The sequence below is a fragment of the Doryrhamphus excisus genome, linkage group LG12, assembly GCF_037039965.1.
Source record: "Doryrhamphus excisus strain RoL-2023G ecotype Guam linkage group LG12, RoL_Dexc_Guam_v1.1, whole genome shotgun sequence".
In the NCBI taxonomy this organism is placed as follows: Eukaryota; Metazoa; Chordata; class Actinopteri; order Syngnathiformes; family Syngnathidae; genus Doryrhamphus; species Doryrhamphus excisus.
Window position 1 is genome coordinate 16904515 of NC_136368.1, and position 22416 is coordinate 16926930.

A 22416-nucleotide genomic window follows, 5' to 3' on the forward strand; every position below is an offset into this window, starting at 1 on the left:
CTTGGATTGGCGTAGATCTTTTTGATTTTTATTATTTACTGAATTCATTATTAGTATGTTATTATGATGCATTGTTTGTACTTTTTGTACAACACATAAAAGTACTGTGTACAGTACAACTATTTTAGCAATTAACAATCATATTGGAATAAGGTATTTTGACCCACAAACTTACTACTGACCCTTGGGGCTCATTCTTGTGTTCAGAGCCACTGACCTGCATTCCTTCAAACCACTAAAAGCACAGATTGTTTTAAAGAGAGTTGCCATTACTGGGCGTGGCAGGCGTGCCACACTGACCCCAGTGGTTACTCGCCCAAGTGTGACGCCCTGCACAAACAGACTTGACATGTGGATGAAGGCAATGAGAAATGAGACAGGGGAATCTCCTCACCTCCAGCCTAAGTTAGGAGACTGCAGGTTCTAGTCTGCAGAGAGATTGAGAGCTTCCCCAGACCGCTGTATCTATAAAATCTTGTCATTATTTTTCAGTATTCAAAGTTATGGGGATATAATGTTTCGCTTAGAGCTCTGATGTGAAAGTCTACATCAACCACATATTGATCTATTGTGGTGGTGTTTGAAAATCAAACAATCATCAGTCAAGATAAAATAAAAACTCAAGGCCATTGGCCATATACTTTTAGATCCATATGTTGCTGCGCAAATAGCAAACGTACATCCAAGAATCAATAATTAACTTTATCAGTCGGAGGGAGTACCCTACAAAGGACACCCTATGGGATCATCTGAGCAGGCTATAAATTAGCACTTACCAGTTTAAGCCAATATCCCTTGGAAGTCAGACAATATTCAGCCAGGGGCCATTTGTGGCTTGTAGCTTTTTTTAATATGCCTGTGGCACGTTGTAAAAATATAATTTAAAGACAGAAAATAACAACAGAAGATATGGGAAAAATCTGCAATAATTTTACAACAATAAAGTCAAACTATTGAGAGACAGAAGTTATATTCTCAGAAGAAATAATCATAATCTTTCCAGAATAACATCGTAACATTATGAAGAATAATGTAATTTCAGTGTCATAAAGTTTAAATATTAAAAGAAAAAGTTGTAGTAATATGAGAAAGACAAAACAAATAAAGCTAAAGAAATAAAAATAAAGAAAATTAAGTTGAGAGAACATTATGTTACAAGAATATATATTCTTATATTATTATAATGTATAATATTGTAACGTCGCAGAATGACGACAGTCAGGGTGGCTCGATCGTTGTATGGTTTTTTATTATCCAGTGTAGCACGAGAACACAACTTTCTGGCCTGTTGCAGACTTAACTCTCTCACTCGGCGCACCGCAACCGAACTTCCCCTTCTTCTTCCTCGTTCTTCCTCTTTTGTCCCCAAAACGCCCGCTTCAAAACCGCGAGCTGAACATGAGCGCCCCCCAGCGCCCCTGCATGAACCTACAGCCCGTAATACAACACACACAACGCTACAATATATTTCCATAATATTAAAATATAATGTAAATAAAGTTGAAATTACGAGATCATAGTTTAAAATAATATGCTAATACACCTTTTCACTTACAGTACATGGCGAAGCTGCATTGCAGGTTTTTCTCCAAATATATAGAACTTTAACGTCGGCGAGAATGTGACGTCATCAAATGAGGACGCACACGTGGGGTTAGCTTCTGAGCGACTGTAGTTGATGCCGTGTGCATCGCGTGAATTGTACAACATGGCAACTGTTCAAGAGCAAGAGATTCAGTTGGCACAAAAGTTAGCGTCTAACGAAAAGCCCATCCGAACCAAAGCTTTAAGGAAGCTGAGGAAGTATATCAATCTGAGATCACAGAAGTCGACAGGTAAGTAGCCCGTGTTAGAACATTGATAGCATGGTTAGCAACGCAGACTCCAGTCTTAAGCCACTTAGCATTAGCTTGTGTCAGTCTTAGCTGAGCACTGTGCCAACAAGTCCCAGGCAATCACATTAAGTGTAGGAATATCACACAAGACGGGTTAAATAAAATAGGAATAACAACGACTTCTTCCAATACCTACAACTCCATATGTTGTCGGGCTCTTCGAAGTGCTCAGGACGAATATATGTAGTGTATCGCCTTGCATTCGAACGCACCACATACTCTAATGTTACTTGATTCCAGGATTCTGTTGTTTTCAGTCTGATTTCGTTTCTGTTTCAGATGGTTTTACTAGTGAAGAACTGCTCAAGCTATGGAAGGGTCTGTTCTACTGTTTGTGGATGCAGGACAAACCCCTTTTACAGGTACGTCAGTGAACCCTGATATACTCCATAGTTTAATGTTGTCCTCAGCAGTATCACTATCTGACTTGCATTTCTCTTTTTGTTTACAGGAGGAACTCTCAAACTCTATCTCCACTCTGATCCACAGTTTTCATGATGTAAATGGACGTAAGTTGCAAAAACTTTACCTTATTTTGGTCTAATTCTAAAAGCAAGCAAGTCAAACCATGGCAAAGCCATGCAGTGATGGAAGTATGCTGTTTTGCACAGAGTTCTTATATCTGGAGAGCTCTCTGAAGACTTTCAAAAGAGAGTGGACTGGCATCGACAGGCTGCGAATGGACAAGGTTTTCCAGGTTGGTGTGGAGCATTGCTTTACTGTATTTATTGCACCGAGCAGAGATAGCTACAAGCTCATTTTCTTCTGTTGTCCATGGGCAAAAGCAAAATAGCAACAGGATAAAAAATACATACTATAGGTGAATTTAGAAATGTTTACTGTCCCACAAATTGGCGCTAAACAATATTAACATTTTTGAGACCAAGTAAATCACTGTTATCATTATATAACAATAATAGCTAATGTTGTGTCTAAAGCATGTAATGTGTGGTTCCGATAATGCCTTGCACACGCCAGTCCCACTTTATTATTATTCATAGAAGCGATGCCATAGTTCAGTCTGATTGGCTTTTGGGTGGGAGTGGGGAAAGACAGGTTCTTTGATGGATGTAATAGCTGTGTAATTTGGTCGACATAAGGTAGTAGCATCCTGAAGTCATCTCTTGATGCACGTGCATGAAAATGTGTTTTCTTTGGAAACATTTGCAAGTGATGCCAAACCTCTGAGTGGTAGTGTACCTCATACCATACTGTTTTGTTTTTGTTTTGTTTCCTTTTCTCACAGCTCGTCCGCTTCATGTTCAGGCAAACCTTTGAGATGCTGAAGAGAAAAAACTGGGAATGCAGGTAGCCTTTAAAGAAAAAAAAAAAACTGTTGTTTGTCCAGGGTTACGTGGCTATACAACTTCTATGATCTTTTGATTTTTAAAAACGGCTCATTGCAAGTTATATTCTGACCATTACTCAAGCAGTTGAAGCACCATGATCCATCTATTCTGTGATGTGAGATCGCCACAGTAGTCCTAAAGCCAGACAAATTTTGTAGTACACATAATACAATCAGCAACTGAACTGCAAAAAAATCTAGAGCCTTTTATTGGTGCCTTAGACTGAATTGAACGATATTCCAATTCCAGGGTTTAATATGGCATTCATGCTCATGACGAGTATATGTAAACGTCGAACTGCAGTATATTGAAATGTCATCATAACTAAGGCAAAATTATGCAGTGTACATTCTCTTTCAGTGTGGTTGCAAGATTTCTGGAACTGTTGAGAACAGAGCTGCTTCAGGTTGGCAGCAATGCCCCTACTGGCCTGCAGCTCCATGTCCTTGACCTGTATTTGACTGAACTAGCAGTTGTGGGTTCAGCAGAGGTAAATTTGTCATCATTAACACATTTCATGTCATTGATACTAGTGTCAAATCCTGATGAAACCACTTAAGATAATGACATACAAAGAAAATATTGAACTTGAAATCTTGAATATTATTGCTTGCAGCATTAATATTGTACAGTGAAAATAAGTATTTGATCCCCCCCCCCAACCACTGATTTTGTTATAAAGACAGGAACATTCCAAATTAGTTCTGTCCCTTTAGGAAAAGTACTCCTAACATCAGCTTGTGGATAAAAGGCACCTCTTCCATTCTCACCCATCCATCACTATGGGCAAGACCAAAAAGGACCCACACAAGATTGAGAGAATAGAGTATACATTTTTTGAATCAAATACTTATTTCCTCAATCAAATATATTTTTTTCTAACCTTCTTTTTTCTTAATATACATACTCAGATAATTATCTATAAAATATTATGATCACGTCTTATTGTCTTCCTTCAGCTCACTGCTGATCAGAACCTGATATTCCTAGAGCCGTTCTGCAAAGCAGCAGCCAAAACCAAAGAGTAAGTCCAACACTCACCCCTCGTTTATTGCCATTAATTGCTTCCAGATGCAATCACGATATGTGAATTTCCGCAAAGTAGGATTCAATATTAATAAATTGAATATTTTTGTAATTACAGCAAAGAATACCTATTTGACTTTCTAAATATTATTTTTAACATTATTATAGCCCTATAGACATGAGGTAACACCCCTATAGTCACCTTTACACTCCTATTATTTTTTGTTTACACCACATTGCGCAACACCTCCCCAGTTATCCAGTTATTCTCCCCAGTTTACTCAGTCCATACTTACTAAAGTGCTTCAAACTGAGTGGGGAAGAAGACCAAACTTACCACTTCTACATGGAATGAGAGTAGAACCGTTTTTTTTCACTTGATCAGCCATCGCATGTGATAAGGAATGCATTCCGAAATACAAAGTGTAAGTTTTTGCATTTCTCAGTGTGTGTGTGTGAAATAATATCACTCTAATGCTATCCTCACACTGTTTGACCAGCCGGACACTTTTCCAAGCCATCTGCAGCAGCATCTTCAGCACAATCATTGACCAGGCGCCCTTTGCCATTGAAGATCTGATAAAGGAGATGAAAGAGACAGACTTCTCCGATTCTGGCCAGTCCTCCGAAGGGGACGACGAGGCAGTTGAGCGCAAAGAGCTGGTGAAGCAAATGAATGGTACATGTTCATAGGAAACGATGACTACAGCACCATTCTGCTTCCCATTTTGACTTGGAATATTTGACATATGTCACATAACTTACTTTATACCATCCTACTGTGTAGATTTTTGGTTGAACGCTAAGTACACAGTATCTTTTTCACCCTCCTTTTGGTTTGGGTCAGGGTTTGAATCAGCCTTAAGTGTTGGGCAAATTAGCAAACGAGGAGTTTTGGTGCCAGTTTCAAGATAGAACTACCACTACTACTTAAATCCCATTGACATTTGAATATCATGGTTGAGGTCTGACTATCATAACTTTTGCAGACATTTAAATGATTTATCGAAGAATGATACCTGGGCTTGCTCAGGACAAAACTTCTTGCAAATAACTGCATGCACTTTAAGTCGACTATTTTCATACAATAATTTTGCCCGCATATGTATTCTTTCTTGGTTCCTTTTTTGTAGGTATTAAATCACACGCCCATGATAACGATCATGAGCTTCAGTCAGACGACTCCGACACAGAACTACAATATGATGACGATGATGACACAACACCGGTTTTACAGGTGGGGTTTTGTATTGATTTAATGCACTCCTTTCTCTTATCGAAATAACACTTCAACCAAACCACAATGTCTTTTTCCAGTTTGACTATGCAGCTCTCGCTGACAAGCTGTTGCACTTGTCAAGCTGTAGTAACACACCCAGCCAGAACAGACAGAGACTCTACAAAATCATCAAAGTGTAAGTTTAGAACCTTTTGAAATTTGAGTTATTTTGTAGATTATCAACGCCTTGTGTTGTTTATAGTCATCAGAATAAGCCCATGCTAGTCAAATTAATAAGACATTCGAAACATTAGAATTTAACAAAATCATAAACACAGCGGCCACAACACTTTCTGTAGTAAAGTAAATGCATATTACAATGCTGCAAGACTTGGTTTTAATAACAGTAATTATTTTGTGGCACATTTACATATATATTCACATTTTTTTCTCTCATTAATGGCAGCTTGCGAGATCTCAGTGAAGGTATTTAATTTTCTTATTTGCTTGTTATCTGAACACCATTTTCTTCTTTCCTTCATTATGTGCATTTTATCACTTTATCTCCATTTTGCTGTCAGGCATCTTTCCTCAGGATGACTATCCAGAGGAAGTCTCCACGGATGAGGATGATGACAATTTTGGCAGCAGAAAGAACCTGAATAAACGTCGACGTAACACAGCGGAATCAGGTAAGAATCTTAAGCTAAAGGCAAATAGTCACATGTACAATGTGCCTCTCATATTAAGGAAAACCGATGTGAGCGAATCTTGTGATGATGGTGGCAAGTAGGCATGGGTCGGTTACCAGTTTCAAGGTATAACATGGTATGAAAAAGTCACGGTTTCAAAACCACTAAAATGTTTGTCATAACGTTCTTGCCATGAGAAAAAGTAAATTCAGCTTTCTGCGTCTCAATTGCCGTTGTTCCAAAGCTAACAACTTCAATGCATAAAAGCACAATCCAGGTTTAAACCCTAAATATGAGAACTATAATTCCTTCATGTAAAAAGAGAGTTTTTCTTTTTTTTCTTCAGGGGAAAAAAAATCTAAACTTCAAAAAATGGAGGACTCGATTAAAGATGGCATGGAACCCTCCACTGTAGATGGCATGGAACCCTTCACGACAGACGGCATAGAACCGACAGATCCTGTTATCAAAAAGCAAAAGAAGAAGAAAAAGAAGGCACGCCGTAATGGATGTGCAAGCGGGGATCTAAATGCAAGCACCTCCAATGTGGAGCACACTGAAGAACCAACTCTAAGTAAAATTGACCTCAATGGGTCAGCAGACGAGGCAAAGATGCAGCCATCTGTTTCTGTATTGGATGAAGCCGACAAACCAAATTGTTGCATGACCAACAAGAATCAGCTGAAGAAGAGGAAGAAGAAAAAGAGGCCAGCATCGGCGCTTAAAGTGGAAGAGCGAGGGGAGAATCCGACTTGCACTACACAGGAAGTTGGCACAGGAATCGGAGGGCAAGAGAGCGCCTTAAAAGCCAGTCAAGTGTTTTTGGTGAAGACGGACGCAAAATTGAAATCACACAATGACACGGTGGAAGATCCAGTAAACTGTGGAATGTCCCAAAACTCTGAAACCGAACCCCAGGCTAAAAAACCTACCAAGAGGAAAAAGAAGGGTCTGAAAGTCAAAGAGTTAGAGGGTGACTCACAGTTAAGCAAAATTCCGTTTCTATCAATACCGTGTGATAACGGCACGGTCATGAAGAATGATGCTACCGCCTCAGGTAAGAAGCATCAGAGAGAGAGCGTTAACATAGATAAAGCCCCAAGTTATGAATCCGCTACAAAAACCGAGCTCACGATGAGAAGTGAGGATGTATCCCAACAACCCACAGCAGTGTGTCATAAAACTAAGGCAAAGACAAACAAGAAAGAAACAATCATGGAGAAAATGGATCAAACAACTGAGGAAAAGACACCAGAACCTGTACTTTCTGAAAGTCAAAATCCTGCCAACGGAAGTGCAACCACAAAGAAGAAAAGACGAAGGAGCCGGAATAAATTGAAAGCTGCAGTTCAAGCGGAAAAGAAAGTTACAGTGTCAAAGACATCGCAGTTGTTGGATGTTGATCAGTTGTCCTCTGACCATCACATGGGACCTTCCCCGAAGAAGAAAAATATGCTACCATCAGCACAGGTGAAGGAGGTCCAAGATGAAACCCAGTTCCTATTGAAGTGCAGTGCAGATGATGAGCCCATTGTGTGTGATGACATACCCTCATCCTCTGAGCCGAGCAAGAAGAAGAAGAAAAGGAAAATCCCGGTGGTGTTTGAGTTTGAAGCTGATGAGGTTGAGACCGCCACACCAGTCAGCAACATTACCAACAGAGCAGTTGGTGTCAAGAAAAGAAGCGTGAGTATTAAAGGAGATCTTTGATTGATCTGATTAATTTTGTGACCTTTGTCAGATCAACTGCCCATGTATATCTGAAACCAGTTCTCCACCTTAGGGACTTGATGGTTTATCTACACCTCAAATTGCTAATAATCCACCAAAGTTGAAGGTGAAGACACCATCGTGTGCCTTGGTCACTTTTCAGGCAAACGCCAAAGTTCCAACACCACTCTTCTACAGGGCCAAAGGAAGCCCAAAAAACACACAACTTGGTATATCTAAGGTATATCTTTGAAACTTTTAAAACCACCAGACCTCGATACTAAGAGTTGCAGGGTTGTCTGTGTTGCTATGGTAATTGCTCAATATTAAGTTGTCTATCATAAGTAGTTAAACATAATTGCAGTTAGGAAATTATTAGACTATTCAAACCACAAATGTTGAAAACGAGTAAAAACCTGCATATGTCATCAGTAATTTCATAAAAACAAACACTAATCCCACCTGCACCATTGATCCTATTTTTCTCTTTGCTTTGTTGTTTCCATAGACAAGCCAAACGCCCACATCAGATTCCAAGAAGGTGACCTTCCATCTAAAGAATAACAAGACAGCTGGTAAGAAATTGGTCAAATAACCACATTCTGTGGTCTTTAAGTACATGCACACACCTTGATTTAACACATATTTGGTTCGTTTTGGCTCTGTTTACAACAATTTGTATTTTTATTACCACAGCAAATACCAGTAAAACTCCCAAAATGAATGTGATGCATCAACAGCGTCCATTACAATCGCACATGCGTTATGGCTAATTTTGCAAATTACATCAATTTGAAGTCAAATTTTTGCAGCCTGGCTTGAAGGATCTGCTTGACTGTTACTTCTTTTTTTGTTACAGAGTTCAAGAAGAATGATCGCAGCCTGTTACTGAGCCCAGAGGGGTCAACAAAAGTACCCTTTGACCCAAAACAGAAACCGAAAACTGGGGTCTTAAAGTCCTCTCCCAAGCCACTCTCCACCAGCATCAAGAAGACCCCCATTGCCAACCGGAAGAGGGGTCTCAGTACTCCAAATAGCACGCCTAAAAAAAGACGGCCCTCTGCAGCAGACTTTTTTTGAAATCCTCCATTAGTTATACTGTGGATACACATGTAAACTTGTCACGTTGAGTGTATTTTTATTATGGACCTTTAACACAGTATTCCACAATATATCTCCATAACGAAATTAAACATTGTCACACCATATAAACCTTCTAAGATTTCCCCCCCTTTTATTCTTGCAAACCCAAAACTGAAAAACATTTGAGAGAACTTTTGAGGTACACTCTCAGAAGGTGATGATTGGTCATGTTAAAATTAATATGTGCTGATTTTGTGGCTTGTCTGACATTGAAAGTCAGTCTCTTTATGTTTATTATGTCAACAAAATAAAACTCTGTACAACACAATTCAGATTGGAGTAACAATGACTCACTCCAGTGTCTGCTTGTCCAGGAGACAAACTTTACTAAAGGAGAATTTTATGCCATAAGAACACATCAATCCTTCAAATGTGCTAGAATGTGTTCTATACAGCTTTGCACTCATTAGTTCCCTCAATAATGTATTTCAGGACTTTTTTTTTTTATTGGCCCTCAGCATATTGTTAAAATACCATTGATATTGGATGTTACACTTTTTGTCATCTGTGACAAAAAGCTAAGATATGTTTTGACTTTTATTGGATTGTAGCATTTTTATAATCCAAAATGTATCAACGTAACCCTTCCTGTGTCCTCTTTTTAAAAAATTTTCGGTGGAAAATGTTGATTATATAGGACTCATTTGGCGCCATTGTCAAGTGACCAACCCTGAATATGGCCACCCCATAATGGCGTCATGTCTGTTAAGCTAGCTCAATTTAAAAAGCGTATTTTCTGCTATTGAAGCTAATTTAAAATAGCTAACAATTCTTATGCCTTAATAAGGTGCCACATATTACAATTAAACGTATTACTATATTAATACATTTGTGGAAAGCAACTCGTGAAATACTCTATGTATTTCTGCAAATAAAATGCTTACATTTATTTGTAAACATCTGTTTTGAGTTATTTTAGCGTAGATGCTAGAGTAGCAATATTAACATTAACGGGGAGATGTATCATACGAGGCGTGCAGTACCTTTTGAAAATTGGTGCTGCTGATATGGTGAGGGTTGACTGGGTAGACTTGCTGCATTTCACCGAATGGTGGGGAAGAGGAGGTACTGTACAAGAGACCATTTTCTTTTCTACCCATCTTTAAAAGAGGCGCTTTATTTTTCATCTTGACGCGCGTCGTGTTTGTCTTCATCAAATGACGACGTTCAGATGGAACCAGGGTGGGATACATCTCATCGTTGACGATCTCTGATTGTGTTTGTTTATTAACGAGGAGACAAAACCAAGGTAAGTACAGTATTACTCTTAAATTACATTGGATTCATTTATTTATTTCCAATCACGGGCGTCGTAAGTGTAAAAATATATATATATAAACGTGTTCCTATGAACAACACAGTAACGTCGATATGTGGAATGAAATTATAGAATAGAATAGAATGCCTGGAGATTTAAAGCAGCTCCTCCGTGCAGACATGTAAACATAAACATGGGGGGAAAAACACAGTATTTACAGCACATGATAAATGCAATAACGTGATATGTTAATTAATATGCAATGGAGTGAATAAAGAACTCTATGAGATAAGCTAATGATATTTACATGGTACAAGGAAGAACAGTGAAGACTGTGTGATATTATTATTCCAAACACTTACAAGACACAAACTATTCTTCTGAACCTTTGTTTTTATTTATGAAACTTTTTTTTCATTTAATAATTTTTTTTAAACTTTTATTTATGTTTAATTGCCTTTCATTATTTATTAAATGATAAGGCATTAACCGTCAACTAATATATACTTACTTGTTCAGTTATTTGATCCCCTGCTGATTTAGGTGGGCGGATTGGTCCAAATATAACAAATAAAACAGAGTAGTATTGGTATCGAATGGATACCAGTAGAGCTTCAAAATGTAGGAGGAATAAATGGGAGTGAGAAGATGGATGGATATATTTTTAAAACATGCTTGAGTAAAATTTTTGTCAATATCGGTATCGGATTGCGACCAGTTCAGGGTGTACCCCGCCCTGCAACCTGCAACCCTTCTGGGGATAAGCGGTACAGAAAATGGATGGATGGAAGAACTCAATACGGAACACACAGACTGTACATACAAACATCATATACATTTCACATCAATCTGACTGGGATGTATTCTCTTACAGGTTTCTGTGCAATGCTGTGTACAGTTGCCACGCTCGACCAGACCTGTGTAAAATGTTAGAGAAACATTTCTTCCCTTTACCATCTCTTCTTGTCTTCTATGTGGCATTTCACGCTGCATACTGTAAGTATTAGCTCTGCTTAGTTCGGAATTTTGGTGACCTTGAATGATCTCTTGCATAAAACGATTATTAGTCAAAAAATATTGAAGGACAAGTTATATGTAGTATTCTGTTCACTGGACATCTGTAATGTTACTTTGATGAGACATAACATGACGTGACCGGAGTAAAACGGAGAAAACCCATGCACACACATGGAGAATATGAAAACTCCACATCGAGATCCCCAAGAGATTCGGAGATTCGAGATGGCCCAAAGCCCGCATCCAATATCAGTGGTACTGTCTTGCAACGGAAATTTCCCATTAGTTTGACTGACAACTGTCACAAGCTCCTCAATTTTCTCCTCTCTGCTACTCACCTTGCCCTTCCAACTTCAATGAGAGCCGATCAGCTTATGCTAAATAAACCCAAACACAATGACAGAAAAACTACAGTAATACAGCAGTAGAAAAGTCCAACAAATGGTCATTTTATTGACATTTAGCATCCCCATGTTGTCACAGCATGCTAACTCTCAGCGTTTCTGATTCATTGACGCACACACATAGACAAACAACCTTTGTCTAAGACCTCCTGACTGTGTGGTCGCCATGCTAACCATTAGGCCAGGGTTTGAGAGCCATATTGGACCAAAAAAAGAAATGTGTCTGGAGCCGCAAAAAATTCAAAGCCTTATAATGAAGGCAACACATGCTGTATGTATCTATATTAGCTATATTATCCTACTATCAAAATGACTAAGTTGGCTACAAATACATAATGAGCCTTCGTGATTAAATGTTTATTTTCCCTGCAGCACATCCTGTAGGGAATGAAGCATCACGTGACTACTTTGTTGTATGATGCCGCCTCAAGTTTAACTTCATTACAATATTAATAAATTGAAATTAAAGAAATGCGATGAAGAAATCCGATTTTTGATGTAATTTTTATTTTGAGGATTCGAAAAAACAAAAAAATGGAACGTGTATAACTCACTGCCCCTTATCTGGGCAACAAACAGTGCAACAAAACGCAGCCTGCATTTATAAAAATACAACAGCAGCCTTTAAAAAAGGTCAAATATATAAAATCTAATTAAAACAGTTTAAATTTAATTTCTGTGCAAATGCCAAGTAAGTCTGTGCAAGGGTAAAACGCAGCAACTGTCCTCTTCTCTTTTGACACGCAACTAACTTAGCTATCCTCGTGTTAACTTGTCAGGAAGGTAGGTAGATATATGAATAACGTATCTAGCTAACCAACGTAGCTATCCTCGTGTTAACTTGTCAGTTTTTGTCATCTCTGAACCGTAATAAGGGCGACCTGACTTCAGAAGAGAAGGAAAATGTTACTTGTTGCTTCCAGCCAACTTTATTTTAACATTTCAGCCCCGAGGCGTTTCACGGCGGACGAACTTCCTGGTTCAAAGTTCATGCAAGTTCACCCTACATAGCTGTCCAAGGCAAATGCCTGTAACACTCGGACCCGAGCAACAAAACACAACAATGTCGCCAAGTGTAATTCCAAATACATACTGACGAAAATCTGAAATCATGAATAAAAACAGCCACTTTGTTACGAAATATGTGCATATGACAGGATTGTGTTCTTACCCGTTTAATGTGACTTCGGTTTTCGGACATGACTTGTCAGCTTCTCAACATCGGGCATGTAAGATGAATGTAAATGATTCGGTCCAAGAAACGTTTAATCTTCTGTTCTCCCGGTTATTTTTCTCTTTTTTCCATTTGGGATCCATGGCCCATCACACAGACGCCGGTTTGTTTACAACAGCCACCTGCCTGGCATGCCGCCCTGCTGATAGAAACGTGTGTCGCAGGCTATGACGTAAATCTTCGGTGACAGAAATGTTGACATTTAATACTTATGGGTCTGGTCAGAGAAATAGCCGCCTATGTTGCCTTTGTGTCTTGTTGATGTTTTTTTTTCGGCTCAGCCATATCACCTTATTAGTTTCTTGCTTGGTTTTTCTGCATTTAGGTTTTAGGCCTTTTTAAGGCTTGGTTTAGGTTTCATGAGGATATATGCTAATGTCTTTTGTGTGGCTTTGGTAACAATTTGCAGCCCTACGAGGTAACACTGAACTTCCTCCCTGTGCCTGCAGGCAAAACTATCAGTGAACCTGACAAGCACCCAGCAGTCGGGGAATTTGACAAAATCAGCACGGGGGGCCTCAGGTCCATCTTGGAGGATGCTGTTTCACCAGCTTTCGGGGCTACCATCATCATCATTCTGACGGTGGTTGTGTCTGGCAGCGCGTATCTCTGCTTTCTGAAGTACGTCTGTGCTGGCTGCTGCACGCCCATGCAGGTTGTTCCTACTGAGGACTTGGAGTCAAATAAAGTGGAAGAGCAAGTGTAGTCGGCGGCACAGCATATTGGAAAGACTCACTTTGGGGTAATGGATGTAGACAAAAACAATGTTCATAAAAAGTCCATCTAAAGTGTATTGAGTGGGATGGGTGTGTTATTAATTGCCATTAAAGAGTATTCAATAAAATATTATTTATTTTTCATTCACTTGAAATAATGTCACAGGTAAAAAATAATAATGCAACTGGCCATACTTTAATTCCTACAGCACTGTAAATCTGATTTCTGACTGTTCAGAACAGTGCCAATTTGTTGTGGTCTTGTTGGAAACATTGTCAAAAAATGGCTTGAATTCTAAACAAAAAATAATGAACTTGCAAAAGAGAAACTAAACTTTGTGCACCTTAAAATACCCTCTTCGGTGATTATAATAACATTAAAAAAAAAAATTTCACAATGTTTTCTTGATGTCTCTGACCAAAGTCAAAAGTAAATGTAGAAGCAATAGTTTCAATTTCAGTGAAGTTGACTGCTAATGTTGAGGGCGTTGACTTTAAGGATGCTACTTTATCTTTCCGGAATTTTTGATACTGGACAACAATTGTGACCTATAATTAGATATCTAGATAAATACAGTAGATACTGTAATAATCCCCTTAGGGGAAACCCAGGTATACCTCATAGCTCACGCAATCAGACAATATACACAAAATACAGACTAAAAATACAAACAATAAAATTAGAATGAGATAAAAATGTTACAGTTCCATAAAACAGTGTTGCGGTGTGCTTAAAACCTCTGCCTTACACAGAGTTGGAAGGAAGGGCCTCCTGTACCGCTCTGTTAATTAATAATTAATTATTAACGCTGCGCTGAAAAGTGAGTGAAATTACAGGAGGTCCTCGATCAAAGTACACGAGTCCCGTTCCAAGGACGGCAATGTAAGTTGAGTTTTAGTGTAAGTTGGAAATTATACCTAAATTATTGCTATATCAACATTTACACAGTATATAGAACATACAGAGGATATATAAAGTACAGTACTAAAAATTTCAGAATTAAATGAATAATAAAAAAAAGTAATACAAAACTCCTTCTATCCTTGCACACTGGAAGGGTCGTTGCAAGTCAGGGAGAGACACGCATATCGGGAGGAGGATGTCTCAATAACGAGACACCAGAGTAGGCCCTTTCACATCCCTCTAAGGAAACCATCTTTATCCTTCATGACGGGCTGCTGTTGCGTTTGAGTGGCTTAGCCAATGTTGGTCAGGATTTCTCCACTTTCTGAACATTTTACAACGCCTTATTTCACTTCTCTTTTCTTTCATTTGATGCAGAGCCATCAGAAGAGTCTGCCTCATGATGAGAGGGCATAATGAAGGGGAAAATACTGTCCTATCTCAGCGAAGGGGCACATGAAAACTGGTTATTTTTTTTTTGTACAGAATGGGCAATACAAATATATTTTTACCCATTCGTTGTTGTCAAACAAAAAATCTCAGCGGCTGACAAAATAGCTGTGTCCTATGAAGATGAACGCTTCATGTAAACAAAGTGTTCATCTGTATCACTTGTTTCAATGTAATCCTCACTGGGCGACACTGGCGAGGTTTCATTCTCTTGTTGGACAAAGCAATCCACATCCGATTGTTCAGAAAGGCTTTTTTCCTCCTCTTCCTGCACAAACCTGCCCAAAATTAACGTGTGTAGGTTAACATTCAGGTTGTCCGTCTCTCCAACGTCCTCATTCTCCTCCTCCATCAGCTCTAGCCTTCCTTCGTGTGCAAGTAGACCGTGGTCTGAATTCAAGATTGAGGCTCCGTTTACCGTCATGTGTTTTGATGCTGCGTTCAAAGATGTATCATTCCAAATCCAGACTTGAGGCTGTGGACTAAAAATTCCTACAGGGAAAGACATGGAATATAAGTTTGACGAGCTGTTCGGTAGTGGTTCCGAGAATGACGAAGACGACGGCACGGAGGCACAGAAAAGTTTGGAAGCCTGGCGCATTTCATAACCGTCACTGCTGTTTTTTGAAGAGTCCATCTCTTCGTCTGGAGAGTGCAGAGGTGCTTTGATGACGAGGGAAGACAATGATGCTTTTTGGGGCACAAGCAGAAGGACCTCTTCAGTGTGAGGGATGGACATCTGGCACACAGATAAAGGAAACCATTGAGACATTCAGTAGTAGGTTGGTCTCATGTTTTATGGGTCCTACGGTTCACGTTGTTGCAGCTGGACTACCCAGCATGCCTTGCGGCATTCGTAAATAACAGTTTTAAGTTACGCGTTTTGTTTAGCACTTATTTGTTGATTTATGTGATGTGTTAAATTACTGTGGAAGTATTGTGTTTTTGTTTTGTTGCACCATGAGCCAGTATGTCGTAATGATTCATGCCCCTCCATCAAATTACTTTTTTCCAAAGTGGTCTGCGAATCAAAAAGTTAGTCAGGATAAAAAGGTTAAATTATTAATGGCCTGTCGAGTGGAAGAATAAATAATTACCTTCAATGAACGAATTAAACATTTTAACACCAGAGAGATCTGTTCTTACTGAATAAATGAACTCTTATTCTGAAGAAGAACGCTAATCAGTTACTTTGTACCTTAGTAGAAGTAGATTTGCGTCCTCTTAAAGACAGACACACCTCATTTCATCAAACAACTGAACATCTGAACAAATATTCCTTCCTTAAACTATTGTTGCCAGTTTGGGTTTATCCAATCGTGTTTTCTGCTATGCATATTCTGACTTCCAGCGTTCCAGTGCCTCCCCATAAAGTGCTAGAATCCATATCCTCCAGGTTTCTACTGTGGCGACATACAATTAAAATCTACCAACTAAAAGTAAATCATTTTACAACTCTACGTTACTTCCTGAAAATAATAATTGTGTATGAATAATTCTGAATCCAAATCAGAAACTATGCGTTTAACTGTTATGACCATCATCAAGGAAAAATATGGCATCCTTAAACATCTGAAATAATCTACAGTAATCCCTCGTTTATCACTGTTATTTGGTTTACAGACCCGGCCGCTAATAGTAGTAATAGTCTCATTATTGCAACATTACATAGAATTATTTCACATTGTTTCTGAATGTAAAAGTATAATTATAAAATTATAATTATACACTAGTAAATGTATTTTTTGTTAATATTTTAGGTGCCTGGAACAGATTTTTTTTTCTTTATTTTTTTCAATTGTTTTTTTAAAAACAAAACTTCTATATTAATACAAACAAACTCAGTTTACATGTTAGGATTTCACATTCCTTGTCATGGTGTAATTTGAGTCATGACCTTGGTTTCTGTCCGTGAACAGTGTCCATTTCACCCATTTTTCTCCGCATATGTCTTCTTCAGTCCTCAATCTATGTGTTAATAGTTCCATATTGTGTATTGTATTCATCACACAAAGCCAGTCCTCCAGTACCAGCGGTATTGGATTAAGCATTTTATTTTTAGTAACGGCTTTTTTACATGCTACCAACATGATTATATATACGTAAATACCTATCTTCCCTTAACACAAGGTCTCCTGCCAGGTGGCCCAGATACAATGTCTCGCATGAAAAAGTCACATTGTAACCCAAAATCTTCTCCATAGTATTACAAGTCATCTTCCCAAAAATGGTAATATTTGGGCAGGATTTACATTATTTCTTATGGGAAAAATTGCTTTAGTTTTCATATGTTTTGGTTATCGTCGACATTTAGACGGCATCAAATTGAAATTTGCATTTCATTTTCACGCAGAACCCCTTGTTAGCAACAATTTTTAAATGTATTGCATGGATTTATGTTTCATTTACAATTACTGTATGGAATGAAATATGTTCAAACGCTCACTGTGAGCTCACTTACCAGAACTGCGGGCATTGGCGTTTTCCTCAGACAGATGAATCCGGTATTGCCCAGAAAGATGACAATGAGGAGAGCAGCAATCACCACGACAAAGAACACAACTAAGATGAGTGACTCTTGGAAAACAACAAAAGGTGAGAAGATGTTAGCCAGTATTACAATAATAACCGTTAGATGACTATAATAGTGAGATAGCCATACTCCAAAGCAAAGGAAGTACCTGATGTATAGATGCTCGAGGTAAAGACGCATTGAGGTTGGCTGTAGTTGGACACCCTTGGGACTACCTTGTCAAAGAACTGAACTGAGATGCAGTAACCCCTGCCGGGAGCGAGGTTCTTCACTATGACTCTCTTCAGAGATTTGGTTTCCTGAAGGAACTGTGACCACAAACAGAAATCAGATACAGTAGTAATATCAATTCAAGACAAATACAAGCTCTCTTGAATGCCAGCATTCAGATGATAAAATAAATTACCTGGGCTCTTTCGACACTACTACTCTTAATCCTGAGTTGGTAAGAAAGGGATTCATAGAAATCTAACAGATGCTGCCTTTGAGGATGAAGGTCCACACAGAGATTTAGGCCACAAGGAGTCACAACCATTAACGGCAGGTCCAGGTAAGCTAAATCACAGAAACACATATAGTAAGGGTACTTCAACAGAAATCTGTAAGGTCCCCAGTGACATTTTCAGGTTGACTTATTGTAGCCGGTCAAGCCACAGACCCAAAACAAATGTCCTTTTCATTCAAAATAATAATACATACTAGAATAAAATAACACTTAAAATAACACTTAAAGCAGTCACAGAGCAAAATCCAAAACGAAATACCCTCCACCCACCGCTGAGCTGCAATACAGTATAGTAAAAATAACCATAAAATCCTAAAAAACAACAACTGTCAGCATAGTTGAACACAACCTACTTTGTGTCAATGTACTTTTAGTGTTTGATTTTGTCAATTACTGAGTATTTTCTACCTCACAAAGATCATGGGTGTGCTGGAGCCTATCCCAGCTGTCTTTGGGGCGAGAGGCAGGGTACACCCTGGACTGGTCACCAGCCAATCACAGGGCACATATAGACAAACAACCATTCACACTCACATTCATACCTATGGACAATTTGGAGTCACCAATTAACCTAGCATGTTTTTGGAATGTAGGAGGAAACCAGAGTACCCGGAGAAAACCATCTCATAATTTGGTAATAATAAGTTGGTCATAATTTACTATAAATACATAGATATATACACAGTGATGCAAAAGTGTCCCCTTCCTGATTTATGATTTTTTGCATGTTTGTCACAGCTCATCAAACACTTTTGGGTATTAGTCAATGATAACACAACTGAACTCAAAATGCACTTTTTAAATAAAAGTTGTGATTATTAAAAGGAGAAAAACCTAACCCACATGGCCATGTGGGAAAAAAGTGATTGTATTTTGGAATTTTGGCCCACTCCTCTTTGCAGAATTGTTGTAATTCAGCCACATTGGAGGGTTTACCAGCATGAACCGATCTTACGGTCTTGCCACAGCATCTCAATACAATTTTGGACTAGTTTGAATCCTTTGGTCTACTTCACTTTGTCAGGCCGGTCCTACTTAAGTGGTTTCTTGATTGAGAATAGGTGTGGCTGTCATCAGGTCTAGAACAGTTCCACAGTTCTCCCTTAATTATACAAAGTTTCATTTAAAAACTGCATTTTATCTTCAGTTGTGTTGTCATTGATTCATATTTACATTTTCCATTCATTTTCTATGCCGCTCATCCTCAAGAGGGTTGTAGGGGTATTCTGGAGCATATACTGGTTGCATATTTACGCATAATTGCTTGATGATATGAAACAGGAAGTGAGACAAACATGCAAAACAATAAGACATCAGGAAGGAGGGAGACATTTTTTCCATGCCACCGTATCTGGGGAGTTGAATCGGAGCATTTGCACATGGACCTGAATGAGAAGTGAAACAATAACTTAAAAATCAAGTGAGTCCGGTTGCTCTGATATAACACTCAGTAGTTAAGTTTAATATAACTTGAGGGAGGGGGGCGCTATGACTAAAAATCATTAAGTGACATGTGGATTTCTCCAGGGTGTCATCTTCATCAAACATATTTATGATTTCATCTTAATCTATGATTTTCATCAAATACTTTAATTTTGATGATGTAAAAAGACAAGGGCTGTCAAATTAATCACACTTAATTAATTGTGATTAATCATCATTTGCAACTATGTGTGAAATGTGCCCATTTTTATGAACAAAAAGATAAATGTGGTCGAGTGGTTAGCGCGTAGACCTCACAGCTAGCAGACCAGGGTTCAATTTCACATCTCTGTGTGGAGTTTGCATGTTCTCCCCGTGCATGCGTGGGTTTTCTCCGGGTACTCCGGTTTCCTCCCACATTCCAAAAACATGCTAGGTTAATTGGCGACTCCAATTGTCCATAGGTATGAATGTGAGTGTGAATGGTTGTTTGTTTATATGTGCCCTGTGACTGGCTGGCAACCAGTCCAGGGTGTACCCCGCCTCTCGCCTGAAGACAGCTGGGATAGGCTCCAGCACGCCCGCAACCCTCATGAGGATAAGCGGTAGAAAATGAATAAATGAATGAAAAATATAAATGCTCAAACAGATAAATGACAACACAATGATACACACATTTGTATGTCTTAAATGAACTCAAAATCTAACTCAAGTGTAACCTACTGTCTTTGATGGGCTGGAATCCAGGGTGAGTGGTTGGCAGAGAGGCCTGAGCCCCCAGCTTGGCTACAACTTGTGTTATGTACACCTGACTTGGGTCGGAGAAGGCTTCCGTCATGTTGCAAACCAGTGGGTACTCCACATGCTGACAAGCAGCCACTGGAACCCAAGTAGTCCCCCTGCAGGTAGCACGAACAGACTCCTTTGATTTGTATCATTTATACTGTATCATACTAGAATATCATTCAGGATAATGATGACACTCACGTGTCTGTAATGGTCATTATTTGGTAATAAACATCCATGGGTGTTGCAGGTCCAGACTCCCATTTTAGCATATGAAGGAAATTAAGGGAAGTCAGGGTAATGTTGACTGGTCGGGGAAGTTCACTCACAACTGCAAAACAGACACAACAGACATTATTGATATGTAGGTTAATGCTGTTAAGTGTGGAAAAGTGAAAATGTGCAAAAAGTTATGACCATTTCCTACGTTCTCTATATCTCCTACCTCTACATCTGAACATGCTGATGGTGTCAAAGGTATTTATGATGTTAGGTGTGCTGTTGTGTCATCCCAATCCATATTACGTTACTAAACAGTTTCTCTTTCTCTTTCTTCCCACTTCTGGCATAGTCCCATGTATTTGCTTCTCACTAGGTGTCCATCTACCCTTCTGTTTTTTTTTTGGTGAATGTAAACATAATATAACACGACAATAAGCAAACCTGGGAGAATCCGGGGAAGTGTTGTGATAAACATCAAGACAACAATCATGTCAGCCACTTTCCCTCCACTAGTTGCAGCCCTCCATGATTTTCACACCATCACTGGACTCTTCTGGCAGCTACAGGACACAGGATAAGCACAAATACATCTAATTCTATACAGTACGTCATTTATTATAGCATTGTAAGAATTAGAAAGCGTAACTTTAGTAAAGTGAATGGACATACTGTGTCTTCATTAGATGTTTCACTTCTTCGGTTCACCCACAAAGTCCATCGTCGGGATCCAACACATACAAGGACTTGGAGTAAAAGTGTTGCATTTAAATCAAAATAGAAAATTCTATGTCGCTACTGATTACGTCAAACCATAAGTATGTTGTTTAAAAAAAAAACAAGTTTCGCAATTTCACACAATCAACGGTGACTGTGTACGAAGTGTACAGCAAAAAAACACCAATAACTGACCGTACAACGTACTTCGTTATAATTATATTTGGAAATGTCCAAATTCTTTACTTGAGTCCTGAAGGAAGCCAGTTGATGTCAGATGATTTCATGCAGTAGTGTCTCAGCCCCAGTAAGTAAATGGTACGGCAAGACCAATGGGACAAACTTCAATGTCTCTACGCGATTAGCGGCGGGTTACTGCCTTTTTATTTTCTTTTTCAGAAAATGTAATCATTATCAATACTTTTATCATAACATCTAATAATATGAAGCAATACATTTGGTGGTGTATCGGTGACTATCCAAACTTGTGAAGCTATAGAATTATTTATATCATCAACACCACATGTTTTAATCTTACATTAGGCCTTTTTTGGTCATAATTAACTATTACCAACCTCAGTCAAAATGTTACTTTGTGTTAAAAAATGAAAGGAAATTGCTCATCATCCATAATCCTTATTTGCTTTCTAAAGAGGGGGAAACAGTAGCGATTAACAATGCACATAATGGGACACACCTATTTCAACTATAAAAAATGTGTCAATTACATAACTGACCTGTACCTGTGCTTCATGTATCACAATCAATATCATGGCGACTTACATGATTGACAGTTGTCCATCTGGTCCAACTGGCTTGGGGCATTTTTTTCCAGTTTATTTTGGGTTGGTGGAAAAACGTTTCAATCTCTGTGGGGTTTGTTAGCTAACAATTCTTTGTTCATTGTGATTCAATATGTCGGAGTAATGCCCACACACGAAGCCTTGGAAAATCAATGAAAATATCAATAATATCGATATCAAGTATGGAGTGGCGAGTCTTATTGAAAACAAGAGAGCTGGTCCTTCCAGGTCTTCACAAAGTAGGATTCATTATTTATAAATGGGCATGCAACCTTCTAAATATGGGTTTCAGCTATATTGGAGCCCTCTACACAGGAAATAACACCCCTACAGTGCCCTCATTCTTGATATTTTTCAAAAATTAATAAATGATCACTGTTTCTAATAATGTTATGTATTCTTGGCATAAATTAA

General features: G+C 38.7%; 2 protein-coding genes and 1 long non-coding RNA gene across 4 annotated transcripts; 2 read left to right on the top strand and 1 right to left on the bottom strand.

Moving 5' to 3' along the window:
• Positions 1-1625: 1625 nt before the first annotated feature.
• On the top strand, positions 1626-9879 carry rrp1 (ribosomal RNA processing 1). Of its 2 annotated transcripts, XM_078795440.1 has the most exons (16): positions 1627-1835; positions 2175-2257; positions 2347-2404; positions 2507-2592; positions 3142-3203; positions 3605-3734; positions 4204-4268; positions 4771-4949; positions 5404-5507; positions 5588-5685; positions 5956-5975; positions 6071-6181; positions 6528-7867; positions 7965-8132; positions 8400-8466; positions 8751-9879. In XM_078795440.1, exons 1-16 carry the CDS (start codon positions 1679-1681, stop codon positions 8969-8971), a joined length of 2949 nt encoding a protein of 982 aa, XP_078651566.1. In that variant the 5' UTR covers positions 1627-1678; the 3' UTR covers positions 8972-9879. The 2 variants fall into 2 exon arrangements, with proteins under 2 accessions (XP_078651567.1, XP_078651566.1); XM_078795441.1 differs by lacking the exon at positions 7965-8132 and having other exon boundaries at positions 1626-1835.
• Positions 9880-10005: 126 nt separating this feature from the next.
• Positions 10006-14022, top strand: LOC131135642 (uncharacterized). The gene is made up of 3 exons (XR_009131637.2): positions 10006-10283; positions 11167-11288; positions 13397-14022. It is a non-coding gene; the product is annotated as an uncharacterized LOC131135642 (long non-coding RNA).
• crfb2 (cytokine receptor family member b2) lies at positions 13638-21661 on the bottom strand. The gene is made up of 8 exons (XM_058081774.2): positions 21155-21661; positions 20927-21045; positions 20465-20594; positions 20201-20376; positions 17957-18105; positions 17699-17858; positions 17479-17594; positions 13638-15756 (listed from the first exon to the last, which is right to left on the bottom strand). Exons 2-8 carry the CDS (start codon positions 20973-20975, stop codon positions 15133-15135), a joined length of 1404 nt encoding a protein of 467 aa, XP_057937757.2. The 5' UTR covers positions 20976-21045; positions 21155-21661; the 3' UTR covers positions 13638-15132.
• Positions 21662-22416: the final 755 nt, after the last annotated feature.